The sequence below is a fragment of the Panthera pardus genome, unplaced genomic scaffold (genome assembly GCF_024362965.1).
Source record: "Panthera pardus isolate Hobbes unplaced genomic scaffold, ASM2436296v1 HiC_scaffold_13, whole genome shotgun sequence".
Taxonomy (NCBI): Eukaryota; Metazoa; Chordata; class Mammalia; order Carnivora; family Felidae; genus Panthera; species Panthera pardus.
The window spans coordinates 132,046,642-132,066,593 of NW_026526688.1; the positions used below are offsets into that span (position 1 = coordinate 132,046,642).

Sequence of the window (19,952 nt, forward strand, 5' to 3'; positions counted from 1 at the left end):
GGATAAAGCTAAATGGGTAAGAGACATTCAGAAGACACTTGTTGGGATGAATACTGGGGATGAATCACTGGAATCTACTCCTGAAATCATTGTTGCACTATATGCTAACTAACTTGGATGTAAATTAAAAAATAAATTAGTTAATTAATTAAAAAGTAAAAAAAGAAAGAAACACAAACTACCAACATTGAATCATAAAGCAAATTCTTAAAAATATTATTTATTGTCAAGTTGTCTAACATACAGTGTATACAGTGTGCTCTTGGTTTTGGGGGTAGATTCCCGTGATCATAAAAGATATTTTTACAAAGATGAATAGACTAGAGGCACTGGGTGGCTAAGTTTGTTGAGCATCTGACTCTTGATTTGGGCGCGGGTCATGATCTCACAATTTGTGGGTTCAAGTCCCACATCGGGCTTTGCACTGACAGTGCAGAGCCTGCTTGGGATTCTCTCTCTCCCTCTCTCTCTCTCTGCCCCTCCCCATTTCTCTCTCTTTCTCAAAATAAATAGATAAACTTAAAAAAATATGGACAGACTAATAATGAATAAGGAGATTTTATCAGTAGTCAAATCCTACCCCACCCCCCAAAATAAAAAGTCTACAACCTAATGGCTTCACTGGTGAATTCCATAAGTATTTAGAGAAATTTAATGTCAATAATTTTCAAAAAATTGAAGAGGAGAGAACACTTCAAAATTCATGTAATAAGGCCAGCATTACCCTGAGATCAAAGCCAGACAAAGACACTACAAAAAAGAAACTTACAGGCCCATATCCCTGATGAATACAGATGCAAAAATCTTCAACAAAATACTACCAAATTGAATTCAAGACCACATTAAAAGGATCATACACTATGATCAAGTGGAATTTATCCCTTGGATACAAGGATGATTCAACATATCCAAATCAATAAATATGAGACATGATATTAACAGAATAAAGGATAAATGATCATTTCAATAGATGAAGAAAAAGCATTTGACAAAGTACAACATCCAATCATGATAAAAACCCTAAACAAAGTAGGTTTATAGGGAACATACCTCAACATAATACAGGCCATATATGAAAAACTCACAGCTAACATCATACTCAATGGTGAAAAGCTTTCAGCTTTTCCTGTAAGATGAGAAACAAGACAAGGATGTCCACTCTCACCACTTCTATTCAACATGGTACTGGAAGTTAGGCAAGAAAAAGAAATGAAAGGCAACCAAATCTGAAGGAAAGAAGTGAAATGATCTCTGTTTGTCAATGACATGATCGTATATACAGAAAACCCTAAAGATGCCACCAAAAAACTATTAGCACTAACAAACAAATAAATAAATTTAGCAAAGTGGCAGGATACAAAAGCAATACATAAGAATCAGTTGCATTTCTATGCACTGACAACAAACTATCCAAAAAAGAAATTAAGAAAACAATCCCATTTACAATAGCATCCAAAAAATTTTAATATTTGGGAATAAATTTAGCCAAAAAGATGAAAGATCAGTACACTGAAAACTATGAAACACTGGTGAAAGAAAGAAAAGAATACAGAAATAAATGGAAAGACATCCCATGTTCACAGATTAGAATAATTAATATTGTTAAAATGTCCATACTGTCCAAAGATATCTAAAGATTCAGCGCATGGAAACCAATTTGACAGTAAATTTCATATATTAAAAAATAAAAAATAAATAAAAAATAAAAAAATAAAAAATAAAAAAATAAATAAAAATAAAGATTCAGCGCAATTCCTATCACAGAGCATTTTTCATATAAAAAAAAAATCCTAAAATTCATATGGAACAAAAGACCTCAAATAGCCTAAGCAATCTTGAGCACCAAGAACAATCTGAAGGTATCACATCCTGATTTCAAACTATATCACAAAGCTATAGTAATCAATTAAGTATGGTACCAGCATAAAAATAAAAATATAGACCAAAGGAACAGGATAGAGAGCCTGGAATAAATCCACACATTTGTGGTCAATTGATCTGCCATAAAGATCTCAAGAAAATTCAGTGGGGAAAGGTAGTCTCTTCAACAAACAATGCTAGGAAAACTGGTTATCCACATGCAGAAGAATGAAATTGGACCCTACATCACAACATATACAAAAATTGACTCAAAATGGATTAAAGACTTAAATGTTTACCTGAAACTGTAAAACTACTAGAAGAAAACAGGAAAAATATTTCTTGTCTGCACAATGATTTTTTGGATATGACCCCAAAGGCATTGGCAGCAAAAACAAAAATACACAAAGAGATGGGTGTCTGGGTGGCTCATTCAGTTAAGCATCCAGCTTTTGATTTTGGCTCAGGTCATGATCTCACACTTCATGAGATTGAACCCTGCATCGGGCTCTGCACTGACAGCATGGAGCCTGTTTGGGATTCTCTCTCTCTTCCTCTGCCCCTCTCCTACACTCTCTCTCTCTTTCAAAATAAATAAATAAATAGCTTTTTTAAAAATGCTAAAAAAATTTTTTTTAATATAAGGCATTGCATCAAACTAAAAAGTTTCTGCACAGGAAAGAAAATAATCAACAAGTGAAAAAACAACCTACAGAATGAGAAAAAAATACTTGCAAACTATACACGTGATAAGTGGTTAATATCCAAAATATGAAAGGAACTCAAACAATTCAAAAGCAAGAAAATAAATAACCCAATATTAAAATGGGCAAAGGACTTGAATAGATACTACTCAAAAGAAGACATACAAATGGCCAATAGGTATATGAAAAAATGCTCAACATCACTAATTATCAGGGAAATGCAAATCAAAACCAAGAGATATCACCTCACATATGTTAGAATGGCTATCATGGCTAAAAGACAACAAACACTGGTGAGGATACACAAAAAAGGGAGTGCCTTGGTGGCTCAGTTGGTTAAGTGTCTGACTCTTGATTTCAGCTCAGGCCCTGCTCTCAGGGTTGTAGGATCGAGCCCCATGTGGGGCTCTGCTCTGGGTGTAGAACATACTTGAGATTCTCTCTTTCCCTCTACCACCTGTGCTCAACATCCCCCCAAAAAGGGAACCCATGTATACCTTTGGTGGGAATGTAAATTGGTACAACCATTTTGGAAAACAGTATGGAGGGTCCTTGAAAAATTAAAACTAGAACTACCATATGATCCAGCAATCCCTCCTCTGGGTATGTATCCAAAGGAAATGAAATCAGTATCTCAAAGAGATACCAGGACTCCCATGTTCATTGAAAGCATTATTCATAATAAGCAAGATATGGAATCAACCTAAGTGTCCATCAACAGGTGAATGGATAAAGAGAATGTGAAATAGGAGTGCCTGAGTGGCTCAGTGGGTTAAGCGTCCAATTTTGGCTCAGGTCAGGATCTCGCAGTTCCTGGGTTCAAGCCTGTGCTGACAGCTCAGAGCCTGGAGCCTGCTTTGGATTCTGTGTCTCCTCTTTCTGTCCCTCCACAGCTCATGCTCTGTCTCACTCTCTCTCTCAAAAAAAATAAACATTTAAAAAATTTTAAAAAGAGAATGAAATATATATGTAATGAAATATTATATCATATATCATATATATTATATAATATATAATTACATTCTATTAATATTATATAAATAAAATATATTATATATTATTATATAATTCCTTGATGTGTAAATATATTATTATAAATATTATTATAAATAATATATATTTTATATATGTATAATGAAATGCTATTTGGCCTTTAAAAATAAGGAAATCATGTCATTTGTGACATGAATGAACCTAGAGGATATTATGCTAAGAGAAATAAGCCCAACACAGAAAAACAAATACTGCAAGATCTCACCCATATGTAAAATCTAAAAATGCCTAACTCATAGAAACAGTCAAGTGATGGTTGCCAGGGCTGGGGGGTGGGGGAAATGGAGAGATGGTGGTTAAAGGGTATAAAGTTTCAGTTATGCAAGATGAATAAGTTTTGTAGATATAATATATAGCTCGGTGATTATAGTTATTAATACTGTATTGTATACTTAAAATTTGCTAACAGAGTAGCTCTTAAATGTTCTCACTGTAAACACACACAAAAAATGGTAACTATGTGAGGTAGTGAACACTTTAATTAGCTTGATAGTGGTAATTATTTCACAGTATATATGTATATCAAAACATCACATTATATATATATATATATATATATATATATATATATATATGCAATTTTTATTTGTAAAAATTATGCCTCAATAAAGAAAAAAATTAACAATTAAGGATTAAAAAGAAATCCACGATTCCTTTACAGTGACATAGATGCATTTGAAAGAATAGTCTGAAGCATCCTATTTATTGTACTAGATTTATAACTCCAGAAAATAAGTAAACAGGCATCAAAACATAATTTCAGCATAGTTCTCTCTTTAAGAATATGACGGGGTGCCTGGGTAGCTCAGTCGGTTAAGCGGCCGACTTCGGCCCAGGTCATGATCTCGCCGTCCATGAGTTCAAGCCCGGCGCCCGGCTCTGTGCTGACAGCTTGGAACCTGGAGCCTGTTTCAGATTCTGTGTCTCCCTCTCTCTGACCCTCCCCTGTTCATACTCTGTCTCTTCCTGTCTCAAAAATAAATAAAACATTAAAAAAAAATAAAAAAAAAAAGAATATGTGGGCGAACAAGGAAACTGGAACTCAGGATTCATCAACACCAACATAAGTCTGTTCTTTTGATTGTAAAGTATGACTAATAACATAGGACATTATCTTCTTGTCAGAGGGTTTTTGAAGAGCCAAATGCATAGACATAGAAATAGGGAGTTCTCCTGCTATTCAAGTGTCATCTCCCTGAGGAGTTGCTGAATGCAAAACTTCCATTTACTTAAGGTTTTAATATTCAGCTCTATGGGAATACAGAGACACATCTTGTTTTTGTAAATAATTTTGAGGCTAAACTCCTCAAAATGTCAGAAAATTGCCATTTCATTATTTTTTTATATTTATTTTGAGGGGCGGGGAGGGGCAGAGCAAGCGAGAGAGAGAGAAAGAGAAAGAGAGAGAGAGAGAGAGGGAGAGACAGAATCTCAAGCAGGCTCCACACTGAGCCTGCAGGGGCTTGACACAGGGCTCAATCTCACAACTGTGAGATCAGGACCTGAACTGAAATCTAGAGTCAGCTGCTTAACCAACTGAGCCACCCAGGCACCCCAGAAAATTGCCATTTTAAACAGTCTTCTAATTTTTATATGCAATTTCTAGAAAAATCAAATAACAGAGCTAAACAATTTGCCACAGAACTACACAATTTCCCATTAGATCACTTAAGAAACTTGCTCTCTTGTTTTTGCCTTACATATAAACTCATCTCTATATGATATTTATGTAACCCCCATGATTTTTAATTACACAGAGAAAAATAGTAATTTATAGCAGAGACAGCTTGCAGGCACCACTTTAGTAAAATGTGTAGAATGAGCATCACAAGTGATGCTTCTTAGTATGAAGAACTGAAAAGGACATAATATCACTCTTTGGTATTCCTGGCAAAAATGTATAACCTGAATCTAATCATGAGGAAATATCACACAATTCAAGTCAAGGAATGGGCTTGCTGAGAAGTAACTGGCCTGTATGCTTCAATATGTCAAGATCATGGAATACAAAAAAACAAAAACTATCTCATACTAAAAGAGACAAATAAGATATGGGAAACAAATATAATGGTTGATGGTGGATTGGATCCTGGACCAGAAATGGTTTTTTTTCTTTTGCTATAAAAAGTACATTAATGGGACAACTGGTAAAGTTTTAATCTGTAGATTTTATAATAACATTGTATAAATATTAATTTCCTGATTTAGATCATTGTATCATGGTTAGGTAAGAAAATGTTTTCTGGTAAGTTTTGGAGTGGTTAAACCTCATTTCTGCAAGTTACTCTCAAATAGCTTTCTAAAAACTAGCTATAGAGTTGTTAACTTAGGGAATCTCAATGAGAGTATATAAGAATTATTTGTTTTACTTTTGTAACTTTTATGTACATTAAAAAAAATGTTTATTTATTTTTGAGAGGGGGAGACAGAGTGTGAGCAGGGGGTGGGCAGAGAGAGGAGACACAGAATCCAAAGCAGGCTCCAGGCTCTGAGCTGTCAGCACAGAACCTGACATGGGGCTCAAACTCATGAACCGTGAGATCACGACCTAAGCCAAAGTCAGATGCTTAAACAACTGAGCTACCCAGGTGCCCCACTTTTATGTAAATTTTAAAAATACATAAACTCAAACAAAAAAATAATTTAGAAGACGGATCTAATACAATACTCCTTCTAGTACCTCTGCCCTAACTTATGTTGCTCAAAATTATAGCCAGTCTGGAAAAATAGTTTATGTGTTTAAAATTTCTCTACATTGAAAAAGAAATTTGTTGTGCTATTCTTTTCACTGGTAGCTATGTTCCTGGCATGTTTTATAATTGCGTAATAATTTTTTTCTGCTGACAAGAGGAACAATGAAACATCTGGTACTGACATACTACATTCATTTTATAGGCATTTTTAAAAACCTACTATGGGCCAGTCATTGTGCTAGATGCAGATATAAAGAAATAAAGCATACATGGTATGTGACCCAAAGAATCTTACATATAAATGAATAATGGCGATGAAGCAGTACAGGCATTATGTGTGTCCGTGTGTAGTGTATCATTGTACATGATGGATGGGTTGGCTAATACCTAGGGTACAGGGAAAAGGAAGAAATTAGAAAAATCTTCATAAAAGAAGCAGTGTTAAAACTGGGTCTTAAAGACAAGTAAGTGCTTTAGGTGGACAAAAGGAGAAAAAGATATTCAGGGCAGGTGTAATGGCATGAGCAAAGGACATGGAGCTGTAGAACAGCCTAGGCTATTAGTGGAACAGAAAATGATTCAGAATGGCTGAATCCAAGATGGGAAGTGGCCACAGTGAGAAAAGCTGCTAGAGAGGCAGAGGTTAGTTTTTTGAGGGACTCATAAGCCACTGTGCTAAGAACCTTTGCACAATCCCATGGAAATAGGTTGGGAGTTCTTGGCCATTTGTCTACACTTGTGAATAACTTGTTAAACTATCACATACAAAGCAAGGTACATTGAAGTAGGTCACTCCATTCCCATAAGAAGGTTGTGTTTATTATAACAAGGGAATGAAACAGAGACTGGAATGTTCTGCCATTTTTGTATCTTACATTATGCCATGAGAAATATTTGCATTCTTTCTACCTTGTAATATCACTGTATGAGATTGGAGGAGACTTGACATTCAATGTGCCAAATGAGAACATTCAAATTGTAATTGAATGTTATCACTGTCAACTATCTTGCAGTCACTCCAGGAAGAGAAACAGTGGCTCAATTAGGACCACAATGCTTTATCTTGGGTGCACCTCTTTTTTCTGTGCCTCTCATAGATTAGGGTTACGTGGGGTCAAAAATCTCTGCTCACATCTTTGAAAGTGTTCAGCAACAAAGGCGAGAAACCCTGCAAACAGAAGGTGAAAGAATGTGTGGAGGAAATAGATATCGGTTACTTAAGATTATCTTGAGTAAAAATAAAAGATCTTTGATGAAAAGATACTTTGGATTTATATGTGTCTCAGGATTCTGATCTTTTATTTATTCTGGTATAATAAACATATAAAGAGAATGAAAGACAAGTTGCAGACTAGGAAAAATATTTCAAAAGACATACCTGACAAATGACAAATGTTCAAAGAACTCCTAAAGCTCAATGGTAAGAAAATGAACAATCCAATTTATTCTTTAAGTAGGCTCCACACTGGGCCCAATGCGGAGCTTGAACTCACAACCCTGAGATCAAGTCCCGAGCTGAGATCAAGAGTCTGCATTAACTGAATATGAATGAATAATCCAATTTAAAAAATGTACAAAAGATCTGAATAGACACCTCACCAAAGATAATATACAGGTAGAAAATAAACATAGGAAAAGATGTTCAACTCCATACATCCCCAGGGACTTGCAAGTTAAAATAAGGAGACAGCCACTGCATACCTACTAGAATGGTGAAAATCCAAAAGGCAGACAATACCAAATGCTGGCAACGATGCAGAACAACAGAAACTCTTAGGCATTGCTGTTGGAAATGCAAAATGGTACAGTCACTTTGGAAGACAGTTTGGCAGTTTCTTACAAAACTAAATACACTCTTACCATATGATCTGAAATCACAGTCCTCGGTGTTTACCCAAATGCGTTAAAAATGTATGTCCACATAAAAACCTGCATATGAATGTTTATAGCAGCTTTTCCCATAGTTGCCAAAATTTAGAAGCAACCAAGATGTCATTTAATTGGTAATGGATTAATAAATGATGGTATATCCAGAAAACAAAATATTATTCAATAGTTAAAAGAAATTAACTATCAAATCATGAAAAGACACAGAGAAACCTTAAATGTATATTGCTAAGTTAAAGAAGCCAATCTGAAAAGCCTACCTACTGTATGATTCCAACTATATAACATTCAGGAAAAGGCAAAACTATAGCAGCAGTAAAAATTTCTGTGGTTTCCAGGGGTTAGGGGAGAAGAAGGGATGAGCAAGTAAAGCACAGGGGATTTCTAGGGCAGTGAAATTATTCTGTATGATACTATAATGGTGGATACATGTCAATACACATTTGTCCCATCCCATGGAACACCAACCAGATGGTAGGTTGTGGGACTTCTCAGCCTCCATAACCATATGAGCTGATTCCTCATAATAAATACATCTATTACCCTTGTAATCACAGAAAGAAAAATACAAGCAGGAATAAATAGTAGTTCAACTACTGGATGATGCCATCTAGTGGAAAATGGATTTTAACTTTCCCTGGATCAGACTCCAAATTTCAATGCCCCTCAAATTTGGTATTTATGGGAATTTATTTAAATATATATTCTAGACTCTAATCTGCCCGAAGATTATTAACTCACTTAATATATATGATAGCCAAAGAGCTGTGTGTCAGTATTATCCATATTGGAAAAGATAAAAATTCTATGTCAGTTAAAATTAAGGTGCCCAGTGGTACATCGTGCTTTCCCTTTTTCACCAGATTTTCACCAACTTCACCACAACAAGTCATTTTGCAGCTGCTGGCATTTTTAAATGTACAGTGTGCACCAGCCTCTGTGCTAACTGCTTCAATTGTATTATTTTATTTAATCCTCCCAACAACTCTAGTAAGGTGGGTACTATTATTATACTACCTTAGAGATGAGAAGATTAGGGCAGAGTTTAAGTAACCTCTCCAAGATCACACAGCTCTACACTAGCTGAACCCAGGACCCATCACATAATTACACATGTGCACAGTGCTCTGTGATGGGAAAGATGATAGTCATGCCAACAGTAAAAAAGGACTAATGACTTTACAATTCTATATTGCCATCTACATTGAGCTTAGTATATATACTTCATGCAGAAATGAGTTATACTCCTTAATTACTAAGGGCTATTTAAGGACATTGTATAAATTAATATTTACATGGTTTGGACTAATACATTACACACTCAGATGTTCCTAAATATTGATCGTTGGTTTTTGGTGTTACAAATTTGAAGTAAATGAAAGTAAACTGACCTGCTTTGAACCTTCTATGTGGAGGCAAACTGAAACTAATTTATTTATAACTGGTTAGAAAACCCAGGTGATAGCAATCAGTCAGCCAGTCAGGCCAAACTGAGGGTAATAAAACTGGTCTCAAATAAAGTTGCCTGCCTCTGCCCCACAAGGGCTAAGACCCCAAGGCTGCCCAGCCTGCTTGGGTCCAATCAGTGCTGGCAGAAGTCAAGGCTTGCTTCCTCACAGCTTGATGAAATATAGTTAAAATATATCTTTCTTATAGTCCACTCCTTCTGTAGGACTCAGAGTATCAACTAACTACAACTGAAATATTAATTCCTGCTACTGCCTTAGTAGGAAATACTGTGAAAGCAAACATAGGAACTTTACAATGGTCCCTCTTGAGGCTACCTCCCTGAAAACTGCTTGATGCTGAAGTCTTCTGAGCATTAGCGAACAAACAGCATCAAATAATGTAGTGTATTTTTTAAAATAAAGTAAATAAACAGTATAAAAATCTCTCAATTCATTTTCACATTGCTGAGTGGAAGGGAAATTTGCAAATATAATCTTGTATTTGTATCGGTGTACACCCCTCCCTCTCCTACCTCCCAAGACCTCAAAGTGTAAAATGATAAAATCCAATGATACAAAAAAGGTTCAAGTCAATATGCAGCAAAACAAAAGGAAAAACTTTTTGACTAACAAAAGAATCTTCTAGCATACAGAACTGGAAAGAACAGAGGAAATAAAATTAACAGATAACATTAATTAAGCATTAAGTTATCTCACTTTTCTAAATGTTCTTTGCATGCATTATCCCATTTTGGTCCCCAGGAGGAGATTTCATGAGGTAGGTGCCATTATCTTAAGATAAAGAAACTGAGTAGTTAAGTCATTTGCTGGAGTCACACAGCTAGTAAACTATGGACCAGAAACCAAGCTCCCAGGGCCCAGAGTCCAAATCTACTACACTGTAAGAAGATCAAACCTGTTATCACTTCCTTAGGGCAAACTTGGGGTTGAAAAATCCATTGAATGGATATCCCATTCAACCAACGGACATCCGCCTGATGACACTGTTTAGACTCCTTGCTGACTCCAAGCTCATTTATAGAAGTTAACTGGTTGTGCCTCATTATGCAGTTGAACAGTGAGTCCCACAGGGTAAGAATCTTGGATTAAGAGGTCTATGGGATTCTTTTCGGGTTCTAAACTTTTAATTTAATAAAACAAGAAAAAATAAAAGACAAACAAGGTCACACGGGGTATGGTAAAGATTTACATAAAACAAACCAATGCTTTAACATACCCAATATGACTGTGTTTGAAACCTCCTTTTGGAGATTACCACGTAAGGCCAAGTTTAACACTGCGACTTTTGAGGTCAGGCCACTGGCTGCCTGGAACCCCTTGTTTGAAAACTTAACTCACCCAATTTAAGTATTGGTTTTGTTTGTAATTTGTAAATGCGGTGGAACAGTGACTAGAGTCCTCCGGCTACCAGCTGCCGGCCGCGCTCAGAACTACCCAACGGTGCGGCGGAAAAAGCGGTCGGAGCGGGAGCGCCCTCGGAACCAAAGCGCTGGCCCCTTTCGGCCCCGGGACTGCATTTCCACAGCACCAGGGGCGGAGTCTGGCAGGTGAGGGGTTCGCCGCGGAGATCGCTGACGCGGCCCGGACTGCGGTGTGGTCGCTGGTTGCCAGACCATGCTGAGCGGAGCGCGCGCCTGGCTCCTCGCCTTATCGCTGCGGGGTACATGCACGCTGCCGTCCGCGGTCGCCCGTAGGTGCCTTCACGCGTCGGGGTCGTGGCGGTCCGCAGACAAGAGCGAGAAGACGGGGAATGCGCCCCGCGTCTTCGACCCGGCCCTGCTCGAGTTCCTGGTGTGCCCACTCTCCAAGAAGCCGCTCAGGTGAGATTCGGTGGCTGCGAGTTTCCTTTCGCGCCCTCCGGTGGCGGGGACCGGGTGGGATGGCCGTGCGGCCGTTCACAGCCACTGGGGCGCCCTTCAGGTCAGTCCGAGTATTTCCTGCTGCCATTTTCTGGATCCCGGCCGGCTCAGCTATCACGCACCTCCCACCGAGGCGGGAAGGGCGGGGGCAGGCTGGAGGGGAGTCGAGTCCTAGGCCGCCCAAATCAAACCGCAGATCCACAGTGATGGATCGCAGCGTTTACTGGTTTCGCAGTCGAATCGCCAGGGCACCTTTTTTTAAATGCAGATTCCCGGGCACCACCCCTGGCCTACCCAGCTGGGCGGTCTGGGGGCTGGACCAGCAAGGTGTTTTCTTAAAAGGACCCTAACGGATTCTAATGTATCGCCAGGTTTTTGAGCTGTTGGGAGTCATGACCGGTCCAAGGCATTCAGATTTTTAAAACAAGATGATGAAAAACACTGTAGTAACCTCCAGATTCTTGTGAAAATGTTCAGCTGATGCGTGACGATTGTAAACGTTTAAGCTGTGTATGCTGCCTCTTTGGGTCTTAGTTCTGGACAAGCTGGGTTTTGGAAAGGCTTTAACCTTTAAGGAAAACAGCTCTACAGTTCCAGGCTACTAAAACTGAACATTGACAACACTAGTATTGCAAACTGAATATACTAAACACCAAGATGTTATCAGTGGTTATCTTTGGGTGGTAGATTGCTAGCCATTTTTTAATTTTCATTCTTCTTGCATTTTTATTTCTAGATTTTTTCCATAATGAATGTACTCATTCATTTTCTTATACCTTGAAATAATCATTCAAACTACCTTTTCGTTGTGTAACTGGCACACTGCAGACGCATTGCTTTCCAGACTTTCCTCTTTCTGTGCTTTCATGTTCCTCAAACTTTTATTTTGTATATCTTGATTTTTCAGTGGTTTCCTTCTAATGGATCAGTAGGGTTGCTCTGTTAAGCATGCATGCATTCTAAAACGGGGAAATTGAATTTTTCTGTAGTGACTGTTTAATAGTAAATTAACTGGGATGGTTTTGGGGTTGACCAGAGTAAGGAAGGAATGTTTGGATGAAAAGGGGAGATCTTTTTGACTGGATTTAAAGAATGCATATTCAGGTATAGCTTGAGAATAAAGGGAAAAATAAAATATGAGAGAAACTGACTAAAATGAAAATAGAGGTTCATTTTCTAAGAGAAATGTTTCAATTGGCTAATACTGCTTTTAGAATTAAAAGCAGTTTAATTCTGATTTTTTTTGGAATTAAATCTGTCAAGAATTGGATAAATGGTGTTTGTTGAAAAGCAAGCTCTTCCAAGCATTTTATTTTCCACAATTCATTCTGTTTTCCTTTTGCTCCCCTCAGATTTGAAGCATCGACAAATGAATTGATCAATGAAGAATTGGGAATAGCCTATCCAATTATTGATGGGATTCCTAATATGATACCACAGGCAGCTAGGATGACACATCAAAATAAGAAGCAAGAAGAAATGGAGCAGCACTAGATGATAATTAAAAACAACACACACAACTAAATTTTCTTAATACCACTTACCTTTTAAAAAGTCAGACTGGCAGGTAATAAGTGGGGGAGAATAATGTTTCTGTCTCTTCCTACGTTGACTGTCCTTATTCCACTGGTCTCTTTAGCAGGACTGTTCTACTCAGCCTCTGTGGAAGAAAACTTCCCACAGGACTGCACTAGCACAGCAAGCCTGTGCTTTTACAGTCTGCTCCTGCCCATTACCATACCAGTTTATGTGTTCTTCCACCTTTGGACTTGGATGGGTATTAAACTCTTCAGGCATAATTAATACAACCAGAGCTAAGGTAGTAGATATATTAATGATAGGTCTTGAGTGTGTATTTCTAAAACTTAACTACATGGAAATACTGGAAACCCACTTAATTTGTAGGAAAGGTGCTTTGACTTGCTTCTCTCAGGTTTAGGACTATGGGAGGCTTAAGCTGCAGAAGTTTCTTTTATTGTACTTTTGTTCTGCCCTTGTTTTTTTGAAAATTTTTATTTATAACTATTGTATCAGAAGAAACATTTCAACAGTTTCTTGTTGGAAATTAACAGTCCCAACCATCACCTGATGACTTTATTTCTTACCCCATTCATCTAAAAGTTAATTAAAATTTTATGTTTATTTTAGATTTAAAGTATTTGGTAGAGTCACGTGTTAAAGATGACTGAAATAATTCCAAAGCAGCTATGCTGAAGTTGTTGTAGAGAAACACATTTGAGCTCATGTGACAGAAAACTACAATAAAATGGAAATTTCATGTACTTGGAAACATTCTGAGTTTGTAAAGTTACCTTTGTTTCTTTGGCATCAAATGCTTACATTAGGAATAATAAAATTAGATACACTTTTCCATTTAAAAAAGTGCAGTTTTTTTATCATAAGAGTGTGGCTCTAAGAGAGGAAAAATATAAAAATATTCTAAACTTTAAAATATAGGCAGGGTTTAGGTAGGCACTTAATACCCCACATAGAATACTATTCCAGGAAAATATAGATCTTTGGAGATAGAGGTAGGGGTGGAAGACTTAGAAATAGATTTTGTGTCCTGTTGGGCTGAGGGCTATGTTTTGAACCACTTTCAGTTTATTTTCCTGCCTTAGGAGATCAGTTTAGCACTGCATTAGTTCAGTGTATTCTGTAGTACAAATCATGTTTTTAAAATCACCCTATGGTACTCAACAACAAAAGAGCAGGACCTGCATAGACATTTTTCCCAAGAAGACTTACAGGTGGACAACAGACACACGAAAAGATGCTCAACATCACTAATAGTCGAAGAAATGAAAATTCAAACCACAACGGGATACCACCTTACAGCTGTCAGAATGGCTAAAATAAAAATACAAGAAATAACAAGTGTTGGCAAAGATGTGTAGAAAAAGGAACACTTGTGCACTGTTGGTGGGAGTATAGATTGGTGCAGTCACTATGAAAAACAGTATAGAGGTTCCTCAAAAAGTTGTATGGTCCAGTAATTCCAGTACTGGGTATTTACCCAAAGAAAAACACTAATTTGAAAGAATATATGCACCCCAATTTATTGCAGCATTATTTACAATACCAAGATCTGGAAGCAATGTAAGTTCAATGGATGAGATGTGGCATATATATGGGGCCAGAGGGAAGAGAGGCTTAGAAGACAAGTTGACCAAAGTAAAGCAATTTTGGTTTTAGGCTGACCCTTAACCTAAAAGCAGGACATAAAAAGTCACAAGATCCAACCGGAAGACCACAAAACACCACTCCTGACGGTAATCAAAGCTACAAAGATGGTCTTCCTTAAAATTGCTTCCTTGTGGGAACAACTCTAAGACAGTGGAAAAATGAACTGCTCAATGTGAATAAGAAACCCAGTTAAAGAGTAATCCCTTCCCTATAAATGGTTAGCTAATGAAACAAAAACTTCTAAAACCCTTAGAGGCAAAAGAGGATCCTCTTCCTCTCCTGGGAGGAGACTGCTACTTTGTCTATGAAGTAGCTCCTTTCTTGTATACTTAATCTTTGTCCCTTGTCTAAATGGCTTGCTCTTGAAATCTTTCTCACACAAAGCCAAGAACCCTCTTAGTGTGGGGCCTGAGGTCCTCTTTCTTGGGTCCTCAGCCTGACTGGCATCACAAATACAATGGAATATTATTCATGTAAAAAAGAATGAGTTCTTGTCAGTTGTAACAGCATAGATGGACCTTGAGGGTATTCTGCTAAGTGAAATATGTCAAAGGCAAATACCATATGATGTCATTTACATGTGGAATCCAAAAAGCAGAAATAGACATACAGAGAACAACCTGATGGTTGCCAAAGGGGAGTGGTGGGGGGAATGGGCAAAATAGATGGAGAGTGGGAGGTACAGGCCTCCATTTATGGAATAGGTCATGAGAATAAAAGGTACAGCATAGGGAATATAGTCAACAATGGTATTGTCATAGTGTAGCGACTGATGGTAGCTATATTTGTTGTGACCTTAGCATAATGTAGAGAGCTGTCCAGTCTCTAAGTATACACCTGAAACCAATGTAACACTGTGTGCCAACAATACTTTTAAAAAATTAAAATTAGGGGCGCCTGGGTGGCTCAGTCGGTTAAGCGTCCGGCTTCGGCTCGGGTCGTGATCTCACGGTTTGTGGGTTTGAGCCCCACATCGGGCTCTGTGCTGACAGCTCGGAACCTGGAGCCTGCTTCGGATTCTGTGTTTCCCTCTCTCTCTGCCCCTCCCCTGCTCATGCTCTGTCTCTCAAAAATAAATATTTAAAAAAAAATTTTTTTTTAAATCTTAAAAAAATAAAATTAAATCACCATACAGCAATATACAAATAACCTGGAAGATTATAGGAGTTCCCATTATTTCTGATCAAGAGTTCTTGTTCTTTTTAATTAGCCCTAAATCTCACTGTTGTCAATGTAAACGGAACAATTTTACTGATAAAGCAAGCACTATACTCTGAAAAGTCAACTTCAGCTTTTGCAAGTTAAGCATTTTATAATTTTTGAGGAAACTGATAAGCATACCCTGGGGGAGTTCAGTATTAACTCCATTCTTTCGCTAATAGAATTTCTTTGGCAACCACTTGTATAGTACAAACTATACACTAGGTACAGTTTTAAGTATATATAATCTTTTATAATCTAAGAGGTAAGGTGAGTAATACTGGCACCATGCTACAGATGTGGAAACTGAAGCAGAGAGATTGACGTGATTTGCCCAAGGTAACAGCAATAACTGAACCAAAGTTGAACCCTCTGCCACTGTGGCTTCAGTCTGCCTTTTTTTCTTTCCTTCCCTCCCTCCCTCCCTCCCTTCTTCTGTCTTCTTAATCACACTACACAGTATCTATTTTAAAATAAAATCCTTTCTATTTGTAAGAAAAATACAATTAGGAATCAAAATGCTTGGATTCAAATTCTTACTCGAGCCTTTGCCTTTCTTGTTTCCTAAACCACCATATATTTTATCTCTATTTTAGCACTTGAACTTGTAATTGCCTGTTTTGTGTCTCCTGTCTAGACAGTAACTGTTCAACATTTTTAATTTAATGCTTAGCACAGAATATGCATGCACTTCCTGGAAGACTGAAAACATGGTTCTGACAAGCTTTATCATTTTAGGCAAGTTACTTGTCTCTGAACTTCATCTATAGGGCTAGAAATCCTTCCCCTGCTTTCATAAAATTTGCTAGGAAAAAACCAAACTTTACACATGAAAGCCCTTTGTGAAACAACCCTAACTGATGAACAACACAACGGGCAAAGTCTCCGGAAATTGTCCCAAGGGCATTCAGCCTAATGAGGAAACATACAAGAAAATCTCATTAACTGCTGCCAGCACATTGAAGTTTGTGGCATTTGAACCACCACCCACATCTTCCTCCTCTCAGCTCAGAGTGATGGCCACTCCAGGAGGGCTTCACCAAGATAGGAACCTCTCTTCCCCCAAAACTCCTGGTTGAGTGTTAAGGCATCTTCCCAGGAGGTGAAGGCCATCAGCTGAGTAAAGGTAATTATGTAACTATAAAAGACAGTGTAATGCAGATTTCCTCTTTCTGCTTAACTGATTTGCAGAGCAATTATAGAAAACAATATGTATAAATTGTATTTTGGGGTCTATCATATTTGCTATTAGCACAAAGGAAGTAGCTGCGAGCAAAGCTGAACTGGGGTACAGAAATGACACCAGATGGTAACTTGAATTCACAGGAACTAATGAAAAGAACCAGAGAAAATAAAAAAGGTTGATATACTTAATTCTACAAATATATCCTTGTTCTTTCTTCTCTGTTCCTTTTAAGAGGCATTAAATTATGTAAAGTAATAATTATAACCAAGTATTGTTGTTTGTAACATGCAGACCTACTATGCATGACAATAGTCCAAAAAGGGAGAAAAAAGGAAGAGCAACCTACCTGTAATGTTTTTGTATTTCACTAGCACTCTTACCAACAGATCTGCATACATGTCAATTACATCTCAATAAAAAAAATACCATAGGAAACAAAAACAAAAACATCTGCTGCAGATTTTAAGTATTTCTCAGGCCTTCAAACACTGCAGGTGAGAATATAAAATGATGCAGCTTCTCTGGAAAACAGTTGACAGTCCCTCAGAAAATTAAACACAGAGTTACCACACAACCCAGCAGTTCCACTCCTAGGTGTCTGTCTACTCAAAGGAAAGGAAAACATGGCCACACAAACTTTAGCACAAGTGTTCATAGCATCATTCATAATAGCCAGAAAGTGGAAAACAACACAAATGTCCATCGATTGATGAATGGATAAATAAAATACGATACAATCAAGTATTAATTTGGCAATAAATAGGAATGAAGTACAAATACATGCTACATACAACATGAACTGTGAAAACATGCTAAGTGAAAGAAGCCAGTTATTAATAAACCGTATACTGTTTGATTTCATTTATATGAAATGTCCATAATAGACAAATCTATAGAAACAGAAAGTAGGGGGTGCCTGGGCAGCTCAGTTGGTTAAGTGTCTGACTTCGGCTCAGGTCATGATCTCACGGTTCGTGAGTTCGAGCCCCACGTCAGGCTCTGTGCTGACAGCTCAGAGCCTGGAGCCTGCTTCAGACTCTGTGTCTCCCTCTCTCTCTCTGCTCCTCTTCCACTCATGCTCTGTCTCTCTCTGTCTCTCAAAAACAAACGTTAAAAAAAATTAAAAAAAAAAAAAGAAACAAAATAGATTAGTGGTTGCATATGGCTGGGGACATTGTGTGTGAAGTTATGGCTCTTGGGTATGGAGTTTCTCTTTGGGAAGACGAAAATTCTCCAAAGTTGATTGTGGCAATGGTTGCACAATTCCATGAATATACTATATCCATTCAGTTGTACACACAGCTGAACTAAATGCTATGTTCATTAAATATCAATAAAGCTTTACCAAATTAAAAAAAAAAAAAGTAATATGTACATGTCCAGCATAAGGCTAGCAGTTCCAAGTCACTTGCTGGAGGTGAAATGCTGGTAGAGGCATGGCCAAAAGTGGAATGTAGGTCTGAAGCCTTCTAAATTTTGTCCACGGTGTTGTGCTACTTCTAGTGACCCTCTCAGATACCCTTCCTTAGGCAATCTCCAACACTTTTTAGTGTTCCTCTCTAGCAAATCATCCTGGCTTCCTATCTGTTATGGCGACTCTTGTTCACTAGCTTCCCATAACATAGCTCATGCCACGTGGTGTTGACCCCACCACCTCCAACTCTTAAGACCACTACAAGAAATACTCTTATTCTTTCACTAACTGGGACTCTTCCTCACTCCTCAGTAATTCGTTGACTTCACAATGACAGGGGATCTCACCTCCTTGGAGCCCCTTAACAAGATTATCTTCCTTGTTGTCATCTGCATCACTGGCAAGGACCATCTTTACCCATCTTGTGAATAAGATCCTTCCCATCAGCTTCCTAAGTGTGAGTTTTCCACTCTGAGAGAACAAAAAAAGATTTGCCTACTCTGCCTCTTCATTTTCTTCCAATCCTGCACAGTGAAGCCTCCCTGAACTTGACTCCAGATCTGTAAGATGAAAAAGAGATCTACTTCCAGACTTGGTGGTTGTTTTAAGGGAGGTAGAAAATATGAAATTACCTAGCACACTTAAACACTGTGGCAAGATTCTCACTACTGTGTGTAGTTGTGGGGAGACAGGCCTGTCTCCTTTTCCGTTTCCCCCCTTAGTAAAATGCTCCATTTGCAGGTAATTGCGATCTGCACATGCCACTAGATGGCATTTTCAGCTAACTCATATGGGGGACCAATGGCAACTAAGCACTGGGAAGGAACCAGAATGAGTATTGCACCTAGAAAGAGGATCGCACTTGTGAAATGCTGAGCTAGGAAGCCATATTCTACATTTATTAGCGTGGCATCTACGAGGTAGCCATAATAGAGTAAGTGAATCCTGAGAAACAAGTGGGAAGAACCCAGAGTTGGAGGAGAGGAGGTGAGGAAGAGCGGGGGATGGGGGTGGGATGAGAAGTTTCCAGGCAGAAGAAAATGCTTGAATAAAAACAGGAGAGACTGGCCTTCTCAGCAAACTGAATAGTTACAAATAACTGGAATGAAGTATACTATGTATGCAGGGCGATGATAGGAGCCAAGGCCAATGGTGGGAGCCAAGGCTGGGGCGGGAGCCAGGCAGGACTTGGGAGCTATATAGTAACAACGTTAATGAAATTTGACTTTACTGTCAGATTTTCAAATCATTTTGATTTGTACAGTTCTATCACACTCTGGCTCTTCTTCCCAGAAAAAGAAAAAAAGCACAATTACAGGGAGTTGGAAGGTTATGGGCCTGTCAGCGGCAAGTGCTCATATTTGCACTAATACAGTAGCCACCAATCCCATGTAGATACCCATCACTTGAAATTTGGGTAGTATGAGAACTGAGTTTTAAA

General features: G+C 38.0%; 2 protein-coding genes across 2 annotated transcripts; both read left to right on the plus strand.

Annotated features, from left to right (window-relative positions):
- Positions 1-11,188: 11,188 nt before the first annotated feature.
- PYURF (PIGY upstream open reading frame) lies at positions 11,189-13,019 on the plus strand. The gene is made up of 2 exons (XM_019464592.2): positions 11,189-11,486; positions 12,878-13,019. The coding sequence occupies exons 1-2, from the start codon at positions 11,281-11,283 to the stop codon at positions 13,017-13,019; spliced, it is 348 nt and encodes a 115-aa protein (XP_019320137.1). The 5' UTR covers positions 11,189-11,280.
- A 93-nt stretch (positions 13,020-13,112) lies between these two features.
- Positions 13,113-13,815, plus strand: PIGY (phosphatidylinositol glycan anchor biosynthesis class Y). The gene has a single exon (XM_019464604.2). It carries the CDS (start codon positions 13,113-13,115, stop codon positions 13,326-13,328), a length of 216 nt encoding a protein of 71 aa, XP_019320149.1. The 3' UTR covers positions 13,329-13,815.
- Positions 13,816-19,952: the final 6,137 nt, after the last annotated feature.